The following is an 11,383-nucleotide window of genomic DNA, read 5'->3' as shown; positions in this document are numbered from 1 at the left end:
TTGGAAACTCTTCCATCACACAATGCGGGCTGTGAAATCAAGAATTATTTACAACAGTCTAAATATCTTACCATAGTACCCTGTTCATTATCTCACAGTAAGTTCAATTAACCAGTTGACTGGATACCAATATAAGTTTCTTTCAGAGCAGCAGCTGAAATATTTAAATGTTAGCATCAAAACTGCAGTCCAATACTTGTGGTTTTGGATGATCTTGATCTGCAGTCTACACAAGCAAGGCAAAAAGGGTGCTGAATCCTTTAGAATCAGATGGGTTTTTGTTTGCTGCTTGTCTTGTAGCCATCAATTCGGTGCCCATTTTATGCTCCTTCTCATTCGGGTAACACCCTTACAGCCCATGCAACCAACGGCTGTGCATAGCTACAAATGGACATCATGACCATAACTCTTGGTTGCTCTGCAACGATCAAGTGCATATACTGGTCTCTGTCCAGGCTGGGCAGCTCTCATCCTTCACTGTTGACGGAGTTCTCCTCGGAGCCTTCTTGACGTGGAACAGTTTGAGAGCAGCCACTCGATACTTTTTGGACATGATGTTGTAAAGTATGGGATTGATTGCAGCACTCAGGTAGAAGAGGATCAAAGAGACCAGGCTACAGTATTTGCTGATCTGGACCATCTCAAGGGAGTCCACCTCAGAGGATTTGGTGAAGAGGTAGCGGCCGACGTGAAATGGCAGCCAGCACAACACGAAAGAGAACACAACGACAGCTGGAAATGAGCAAGAAACAAAGATTAGTCAGGCATTGCAAAGGCTGAACTCTCCTCAACATGATGCAAATCTCCTTCTAAAATGACCAAAAACAATGGACATGCAGACATTTGTACAAGATCAGTAACTGGAAAAGACAAAGGGTCAACGTCTGGTGATCTGTTACCTCCAGCAAGCTTAGTCATTGCTGGTTTTGATCTTTGCTCCTGGTTTGTTCACATGTTCCTCCACAGACAGTACAAACCCATCAGCCACTTGTGAAGAGACACAAATGATGCTACGTGTTACCCAGATGTGTGCCCTCAACAAGCAACAGATCACCTTCAACTCAGCAAATAGGAGCAGATCATTTGGCTTTGGGGCCTGCAGTACAAGGATGTACAAATCTGAAAGGGTTAATACTGCTGTGTAGTTTAACTTCACCCACTGTGATGATATCAGGGAGACTTGGTGGAAGGACAATTTAGAAGCTGGAGGGAGTAAGACCTACCATCTGCTTGATGACCTCTGTCATGACGTCTATTATATGAGCGTAACTTATACCTCATTGCTATCATGCAATAAGTTACACGTTGTTTAACATAAGAGTCTCCTGTCATTTGTTTACCAGGTTGTTTTCCTCTCCCACCTGTGGGAAAGAGAATGGCAGCAGCTAATCTTCCAGAGAACCGAATCCAACATGACCAATCACTGTGAGGATTGATCTTCTAATAGGGATCTGCATTTGTGAAATCAATCAAAATGGTCGTCCAGTGATTACGGATGCATTGCTGTCTCTGGAAAGTTGCCTGTGTTCAAATTGTCTGCCACATTTCTCCCATGATAACAGTGAATATTCAGACGTAGTTCTTTGGTTGTAAACCACTTGAAGGTATATTAAGTTATGAAGGCTGCTGTATAAATGTTAATTTGTTGGTGGGTGATGATTACAGTTCAGATCCATTCCTCTTCAGCCGATTACATCTGTTTCTAGTTTACTGTCTAAGGCTGAACCAGAGCATTCACAACTTTGGCCAACTGATTTGATGGCGGCTGAACTTCTAACAATGTACTCAATGAGACCGCCTCCATCTAGTCCTACCCTGCACTGCTCTGCTCATCTGGGACCCTGCTGCTGCTGCTGAAATGCTTACTCATGCTTTTGTTGTTCCTGGGCTCAACTATTGCATCACTTGGTGGAATTTCTTGCTCCATAAACTTTGGCTCTTCCCAACTAAGCTGCTCCTTTGGCAATTTACAACTAGTTCTGTTCACAGGTTACCCCTATTTTTGCTGACCGACATTGACACCCAGTTCTTTAACGCATCAAATTCCACCACTCCCCCACCATTGCCTTGCACCTCATTATCTCTCGGAGCTCCAAAGGCTGTGCATCCCTTCAATTCTGGCCACTCACAGACTATGGGGAGACAGTGGTGTGACGGTTAATGTTACTTGACCAATAATCCAGAGGTTAGGGACATGGATTGAAAGTTTGTGAGAAGATTCGTAGCTCTGGTGCTTGTTGTTGTGGTTCTGTTCGCCGAGCTAGGAATTTGTTGCAGACGTTTCGTCCCCTGTCTTGGTGACATCCTCAGTGCTTGGGAGCCTCCTGTGAAGCGCTTCTGTGATCTTTCCTCCAGCATTTGTAGTGGTTTGAATCTGCCGCTTCCGGTTGTCAGTTCCAACTGTCCGTTGCAGTGGCCGGTATATTGGGTCCAGGTCGATGTGCTTACTGATTGAACCTGTGGATGAATGCCATGCCTCTAGGAATTCCCTGGCTATTCTCTGTTTGGCTTGTCCTATAATAGTAGTGTTGTCCCAGTCGAATTCATGTTGCTTGTCATCTGCATTTGTGGCTACTAAGGATAGCTGGTCGTGTCGTTTCGTGGCTAGTTGGTGTTCATGGATGCGGATCGTTAGCTGTCTTCCTGTTTGTCCTATGTAGTGTTTTGTAGCCACTGGGACAGCACTACTATTATAGGACAAGCCAAACAGAGAACAGCCAGGAATTCCTAGAAGCACGGCACTCATCCACAGATTCAATCAATAAGCACATTGATCTGGACCCAATATACCGGCCACTGTAACGGACAGCTGGAACTGACAACCGGAAGCGGCAGATTCAAACCACTACAAATGCCGGAGGAAAGATCACAGAAGCGCTTCACAGGAGGCTCCCAAGCACTGAGGATGTCACCTAGACAGGGAGCGAAACGTCTGCAACACAAATTCCCAGCTCAGCGAACAGAACCACAACAACATGGATTGAAATCTGTCATTACAGCCTACTTAATTTCCTTTTGGGGAAAGAAATCTACTGTCCTTACCTGGTCTGGCCTAAAATGTGACTCCAGACCCCAGCAATGTGGTTAATTTTAGTTGCATCTGTTAGCCTTAGCCTCAGTTAGCCTCAGTTAAAAGGAAATAAAGGATGAGCAACATTCATATCACATGAAAGAATTTTATAAAAAGTACAATTCCTTTCACCCTGCCATCCACAACTGTGCCTCCTGAATTCTGTGCAGCTTTTCACCTTCCTCCTTTCCTTTAAAGCACTCCCTAAAACTTATCTTTTCAACCAAGCCTCTCGTCTCCCTCCCACTATCATTTCATTTTGGGTGGAGTTGTTTCTCTTTAACTTTATTCTATGGACATCACTGGCAAGACCAGCATTTGTTGCTCACCCTTAATTACCCTTGAACTGAGTGGCTTACCCGGCCACTTTAGAGGTCAGTTAAGGGTGAACCACATTACTGTGGATATGGACTTACATCTGGGTCAGACCAGGTAAAGACAGCGGATTTTCTTCTTTGAAGCAGTGGAGGATCAGACAGATCTTCGAAACAGAGTTACTGTTACTCAGTTTTCCCAGTTTTCAATTCCACCAGCTCCCACCCTGGAGTCAAACTCATGTCCCCGAAGCATTAGCTTGGCTCTCTAGGTTACTATCGCAAGACATTACCACAAGTATTTGTTCAATACATGTGGGATATAGGTAAAGTAGTGTTACTTCTGCAATTATAATTACTAATGCAAGGTAAGTGCACTCACACCAGTGTATAATTATTTTAACCAAGAGCTGAATCAACAAGAATGAAAACTATGTGGAGGAAATATATAATTGTTTTTGTATTAGCTAAAATGTGAATGCAAGAATGAGACGTGCCTGCTAACAATGGTAGACAAATAGATAAGGTGCTGTGAGGATGTAGGTTAAGCCAGATATGGTTGTACAAGCAGTAGTAAAAAGCATCTGTTTCCCAATTTTGCAAAAACACAAAAACAAACCCCAATTAAAAGGTCATAAGGATCAATATGGTTGGGGAAAGGGAGGAAATCGCACAGGTGGAGGAAGTAGATAATCATGAAGGAGGATATACCTAACAATGGGCCACAGCAGGATGTGGTGAAATGGCCGAGTAAAACTTGTACTTGGTTATGCACAAGGCCGGATAAGGCAAGAGATAAACAATAGTAATGGGCACTGGGTTTGGAGTAGTGAATCCTATATAAGATATGTATTTGCTAAACTCTGGGTGCCTTACTTCAGGCACCAGGCTTGCAAGCATATAATAAACATACTGATTGCTTCAGATCTTGTCTCGGATTGAAATTATTGAAGTGAGTGAGCTTTGTTTCTCACAATACATAAATGACAGATTCCGCTGTGGTTACAATGGAAACCAGGAGATCGTGGGAAGAGGAGGAAGCCAACCAGCCCTCACCCCAGTGAGTTTCTACATTCCCTTAGGTCATGACCACTTACCCATGTCTGTTTAGTATTCCTCAACATCCTTGCCCAACACAAATCTACACAACTCAAGTCTTAGAAGTTCCAAATAATTGCTGGGATCCATGGAATTGTGAGTTTCAGATTACTTCAGTCCTTTGTACAGGATGACAAGACTCCTGAATGGCCCGCCTTGAACTTTAGAGCAATGCCCAGATGTATTGTAGGAGATGAGGTGAATCAGCACAGCAGGTCAGGCAGCATCCGAGGAGCAGGAAAATCGATGTTTCAGGCAAAAGCCTTTCATCTCTATTCCTGATGAAGGGCTTTTGCCCGAAACGTCGATTTTCCTGCTCCTTGGATGCTGCCTGTCCTGCTGTGCTTTTCCAGCACCACTCTGATCTAAACTCTGGTTTCCAGCATCTGCAGTCCTCGCTTTTGCCCAGATGAGGTGATTCAGTCTTTTAGAGAGTGGGCACACTGTTGTAAAGCTCCTCCTTGCCCTACTGTTGTTTTATGGAGATTGCCCCCCGGGCTGGAGAGGGAGAATTCAGGCCGGGCTGCAAGTTAACAGTAGGCTGTTTGTTTCAGCTTTTACCATCTCCTCCTAGGGATCTATCTCCCGGTGTCTCCACCTCCAGTTTCCCCTTAGCTGATGGCCTGCTTCTCAAAACAGGTTGCTTCCAGCATCTGCAGGAATTTGTTCCTACTCCTCCTTTAGAAAATAGTTTCTTTCTCTTCCTGACAGCGAATCCAGTCCGGCAATTCTTACTTTCACCATGTTGCTGGCAAAACCCGTAATCCTGGGGGATGGGGGAGGGGGAGCCCAGAGTTGGGAATGGCTCCGGAATGCTCTTAACTGGTACAAGCAAGTAAACACAGCAGCTCAGTGTTTTAGATTGATTCCATGATATCTAAAGGATTGAAAGGTTTAAATACAGGGCTTTTAGGACGAAGTACACATGGACAAACTTATCTTCTGTAATCTGCATACACACATATCCAAGAATGTTTAAATAACTCCAACAATTTTCCATTCGTATTCATAAAAAAATGGACAAGAGGCTATGAACAGAATGTTTAACTTGTGTTCTAAACTCCCTGGGCCATCTCCAAATCCAAAGTCAACATTCATTGCCTTTCCTTCAGTACTTCACTTCAACTACCAATACTTACTTACAATCACTTGCATTTATCTAGCACCTTTATATACATACGTACATATACATATCATCGGATTACCTGATGATCTGCAGATAGCATTGCCAATCATTTCACTTAGGAGGCTGGTACAATTACACCATTTAAGAAGCATTTGGATGGGTATATGAATAGGAAGGGTTTGGAGGGAAATGGGCCGGGGTGCTGACAGGTGGGACTAGATTGGGTTGGGATATCTGGTCGGCGTGGACGGGTTGGACCGAAGGGTCTGTTTCCATGCTGTACATCTCTATGACTCTAAATACAAAGAATCCCACAGAAACATTTTTCACTAAAGCCGAAAGATTCAGATTCCACAAACACAGTCAACGTGATGTCGTATCTATCTCCCAGTTCATGGCAATTTGAAAGAAGCAGAATCCTGCACATTTGGTTACAACTGAAATGATGCTATCAGAGACAGACTGATGGGTGATTTAAGCTGCGAAGCATTCCAGAAGGCATTACTGACAGAAAGAAATCGAGACGTAAAGGAAGTACTGAAAGTTGCAGTCTCAGAGGAACAAGCAGCAAAGGAGGCTCAACTGCTGAGGTCAGTTCACAAAATGGCGGCTCAGAGATGAGCACCAGTGCAGACAGGAAACTGTCGTCGTTATGGAGAAACAGGTGACGCAGCAGCAAATTGCTGCAATGAAGAAGCTGCAGGCAGAAACTGTGACAAATTAAGGGCACATTGAATGGGTGTGTTTGAAGAAGGAACATGAACAACATACCGTAAAAGTAAAGAAGAGGAAGAGTCGGAAGAAAAGATACAAAAAGGACAAGAGATAAACCAGGATTCTCAGTTCAAAGGGGATTTGTTATTAAACATACTGTTGTCTACACCGACTGGTAGTGGCTCACTCCCTTACTGAATTGGAAGCCGTTAAGAATGGAAAGTTTTAGTATTCATTTGTGTAATGTTGGCGTTGCTGGCTGGGCCAGCATTTACTGCCAGCTCTTAAATAACCTTGAGAAGATGGTGGTGGGCTGCCTTCTTGACCGGCTGCAATCTATATACAGCAGGTTGACCCACAATGTCCCAAGGGGGGTGGGGGAGGGGAGAGGAGTTCCAGGATTTTGACCCATGACAACAGCCTAAATTTCCAATTCAAGATGGTGAGTGGCATGGAGGGAAACCTGCAGGTGATGATGTTCCCATGTATCTGGTGCCTTTGTCCTTCTAGATAGAAGTGGTCGTAGGATTGGAAGATGCTGTCAAAGGATCTTTGGTGAATTTCAGCAGTGTATCTTGTAAATAGTACACGTTGCTGCTACTGAGCGTCGATGGTGGGTGGGGTGGTGGGGTGGTGGTGGTGAGGGGAGTGGTTGTGGTACCACTCCAGATAGATATACCCAAGGATAGAACAATATTTGGAGCATCTGATTAGAGGACAGTGAAGAACACCATGACGTTGTGCAAACATCTGAACATTCAGTCATCTCAGGAAAAGACAGTGATAGATGATCTTGCTCGGACACTTAAAGCACCAGAGATTAAAGGCAATGAGAAAAATAAATAGACATTTAAGGTGCACTGACAGCCATACAGGAAATAACATGTTCTGGAACATCTTGCCGACTGCCTGTTATATATATGATTGTAAAGATTGTGAATCCTTGCATTGCAAGCACTTCTGATGTAAATAAGGAGGGATGTTGTGTGTTTCTGTAAGTGATGTTGTGTGTTTCTTTAAGTAATGTTGACTGTTACTTTGAGAGTCCAGTCATGTAACATAACAAAGGCAACATCAGGCATTTTAGGTGGGAAACAGCTTAAACTAACCTTGCTGCCTGCAAAGTGAACACCTCCTTAATAAAGCTTCTGCTGTTTAAAGCTTTGGCCTCCTGGTCCTTATTGGAATGTAGCAAGGAGGTGGAGGATCAAACACTAATGAGGAGTCTTAACAATAAGTGGCTCTTCTCTGAATGAGACATAGTCTATTGCAAAGATAGCAACTGTGGACAAGTTTTATATTATTATTTATATTATGGAGGGGGTGGAGAGAGACCTGGGCCAGAGCCTACGTTATTCTTCTTTGTCCTCATTCAAACCAGGAAGACATCATCAGATTGGATGGTGCTCACTGCCGTTTCCAGAATTAACCTTTTCAGAACCATTACCTCGCTCAACAACTATTCAAAGGCTGCATGCAAGAATGGCCAGAATTAGAGGAACACAGAATCACAGAGCGGTGTAGTTCTAAAGAAGCTTACCAAGTGGCAGGCATAAGACCTGGAGAGACTTCAGGTTATTACTCCTACTTACCAGCAATGACTCCCACTGGAAACTGTACCAATGTGCTTGTGTTTGTGTAAATGAGAGAGCGAGTGTCTGAATGCTTTAAGAGTGTAAGAGTGCATGTATGTTTGACTCTGGATTTGTGCATGTATCTGTGAGAGAGAATACGTGCACGCAGGGTTGACTGGGAGAGTGTATGTGCATCAGTGTGTCTCAGTATTTATGGACAGTGGTGTGTGTGAGTGTGTTTATGGCTGTTTGATAGTGTAGTATATCCATACATTTGCATGAGAGCTTATGTGAATGAGTGACATCTCCATATGAGTGTTTGAAAACATGAGCATGTGAATATGTGCATAGGTGTGTAGGGGAGGGGTTGTGTAGTGAACCTGTGTGTGAAAGCTTGTGTTGAGTGTGAGTGCTTTTATGGGCAACTGAGTGTGCATATATACATATGCAGGGTTGGGGTGGGGGAGTCTGTTTGTGTGTTTGAGTGTGTATTTGTGTTTGTGTATGAGAGTTTGTGTGTCGCTGTGTGTGTGTCGCTGTATGTGTGTGTATGCATGCATGTGTGTGCGTGCATGCATGCATGTGTGTGTGTGTTGCTGTATGTCTGTGTCGCTGTATGTGTGCATGCATGCATGTGCGTGTGCATGCATGTGTGTGCAGCTGTATGTCTGTGTGTGTCACTGTTGTCTGTGTGTGCATGCATGTGTGCGCAGCTGTATGTCTGTGTGTGTGTCGCTGTATGTCTGTGTGTGTGCATGCATGTGTGTGTGTGTGTGTCGCTGTATGTCTGTGTGAGTGTGTGTATGTGCGTGTGTGTATGTGTGTTTTCAGGGCACCTTTACTCAGAGACAACTATTTGCTCTGTTTCTGAATTGACCCGCAATGTTGGTTCAGGACAGCTGAGCACAGTAACGACTTTTTGATTGGCTCCTGGGAAAATTATTACAGTCTTGTATCCAGACAATGGAGGAGAAGCTGCCAGCCTGTAAAGAGAAGGTACCGCAGTCTCTCAGTCTCCCTTTTGTCTGAAGTAGGAACAGAAATCTTTCAGCAGCTGTTCCCACTCTCCATTTTCCAATGACTATACTCTGCAAAACCCTTGGTTGAAAGGAGAAAAGGTTAAAAAAAACCCTTCAGAGATACTGAAAGGGAAAATCCACAACTAGTGAATGAAAGGCTGAGAATCGGTGTCTTTTAAATCTCAGCCTTTTGCAAAGACTTGGAAGCAAGCCAAACAAAACAACTCAATGGTGCTGGTGACCTGTACAGGTGCTGCTTTAATAATGTTCCTTCCCCACCTATAATATGTATGCTTTGTCTTGTTTCTTTGTCTGTTTGTTTGTGCACGGAGTTTTTAAAAAGTGGTAGAGTTTAAGATTCAGATTTATAAATTAGAATTTATCTTTCTTGCTGTTGGTTCAAAATATTGCTGATTGCAATAAACATTTATTTTATTGTCAATGATAAGCCTGTGTGTATGTTCTTTTAACTTGAATTAGACAGTTAGGTAAAATTGGGCAATTCAGTGGTTTGACCAGAGTTTCATGCTTGTGATGACTCCGGAAATTTGATTTGATTTCAGTACACCACCTTAGTGAGTAAAGACAGTGTGAGTACGTATCATTTGTGGGTAGCTGTTTGAGTGAGTGTGCCTAGATAAATGAATATGTGAGGGAGTATGTGTGAGTTTGAGTGCATGGCCGTGAGTAAGTATGTTTTTCAGTGCATGTGTAAGGGCATTTGTCAGTGCAGATATGCTTGTGGGTATATATAATTGTGAGTGAGTATGTGTGATTGTATCTGTGTGTGTGAATATACATGTTTGAGAGAGTGTCTGGGTACATATTTGTGAATGTGAGTATATTTGAGTGTATTACTCTGAATATCACTGGATCGTCTTTGCATGTGAATTTGAGTGAGTATTTTTGAGAGTTTTAATGAGAGTCTGTGTGTACGTATGAGAGTGCAAATGATGTTGTTTGTGTGTGTGTGTCTGTGAGTGAGCATGTTTACATGTATATATGTGTAGAGATGGCCTGACTATGGGATCAGGGTCTATTACATCAAGAATGGCAGAATTTATACCAATTATTTCTTGCTGTCACAAGTCTTGTGTGTAACTGTTCATGAAAGTTTGCAGATAACCTTTTAGCCATTGCAAATTAATGAATTAAGCTCATTCGATTTCATTTAAAAAGTAGATTAGATTAATTAAAAATCACTCCCAACCATGGAGTTTAATAATTGTGCTCTCGCTGCCAGTACACAGATGGTGATAAATAGGTTTTCAGTGCTGCATAAACTAAGGCTTAATTAAATTGACTAGACCCTTTACAAGCTGTTGTATATGACAGGGCTAATCCTGATTAAATATCTCCCACACAGTATAAACTTGATCTGTAAAAAAATCTCCAACATTTTCTCTGACTGCACAAGTCCTTTCCAAAAACAGAAGGGAAAATAAAATGGGACCTAGGTAGTCTTTTTTTTATTGCTCCTAGGCAGGTTGTGGGTACTGGTGGAAATGCCATCACTGGGAATGTGACTGGTAATGCCACTGCCAACACAGTCCATGCTGATATCACTGAGATGGAAAACGGGCATTGGCATTTATATCATGCTATACACAACCACTGGACATCTCAAAGTCTAGTCACTTCCATCATGTAGAAAACATGGGAATCAATTTGTGCACAGCAAGCTCCCAAAAAAAGCAATGTGATAATGATCAAATCATCTGAATCTTTTGTGACATTAGCTGAGGGATGAATAATGAACAGAATACACCAGGATACATTGTGACTGTATAAACTAAGAGCAGGCATGGGTCATTCATTAAGGTACAGCTGATATGTTTGCATTTCAAATTCCATATTTCCACCTGTCACCCATAATCTTTAAATCACTTCACTAATAAGGATTAATCTGTCTCTACCTTAAAAATATTAAATGACCCTCATTGCCAATGCTTTCTGGGAGTTCCAAAGTCACAAAATCATCTCTGTCCTGAAACAGCAACACTAATTTTTAAGCAGTGCCATCAAACTCATGCACGAAATCCCTTCCATATCCACCTTGTCAAGAACATTAACAATCTTTACAGTTACAATAAACACCAAGTTCAGAGATGTTATGACATACCACTGGAACAGATGGGACATGAACCCAGGCATCCTGGTTCAGATAGGAATGTTATCACTGTGCTACAAGAGCTCCAGTGTTCAGGGTCTTATATGCTTCAATCAAATCACTCCTCTTTTTCCAATTGCAGTCTGTTTAATCTTTCCTCTCAGGGTAACCCACTCATTCTGTCTTGCAATCAAGTAAACTTCTTCCAAAACCCAACCAACCCATTTACATCCTTCTTTAAATGAGGTAAAAACTGTGCACAATATTCACAATGCAGTCCCACTAATGCCCTGTATCACTGAAGCATAAATCCTCACAGTTATGTTCAGTTCCTCTTATAATAACAGATAGCATCCCA

General features: G+C 42.6%; 1 protein-coding gene across 1 annotated transcript in view; it reads right to left on the bottom strand.

The window, feature by feature from the left end:
• Positions 1–427: 427 nt before the first annotated feature.
• Positions 428–11,383, bottom strand: part of ghsra (growth hormone secretagogue receptor a) — a 33,792-nt gene continuing 22,836 nt past the window's right edge. Inside the window, exon 2 of the mRNA XM_060834065.1 lies at positions 428–732. Within this exon, the coding sequence (XP_060690048.1) occupies positions 428–732 (305 nt within the window). The remainder of the gene's footprint in view (positions 733–11,383) is intronic.

The sequence above is a fragment of the Hemiscyllium ocellatum genome, chromosome 13, assembly GCF_020745735.1.
Source record: "Hemiscyllium ocellatum isolate sHemOce1 chromosome 13, sHemOce1.pat.X.cur, whole genome shotgun sequence".
Lineage (NCBI taxonomy): Eukaryota > Metazoa > Chordata > Chondrichthyes > Orectolobiformes > Hemiscylliidae > Hemiscyllium > Hemiscyllium ocellatum.
Note: the sequence above shows the minus strand (reverse complement) of the source record. Positions and strands in the feature narration are given on the sequence as shown.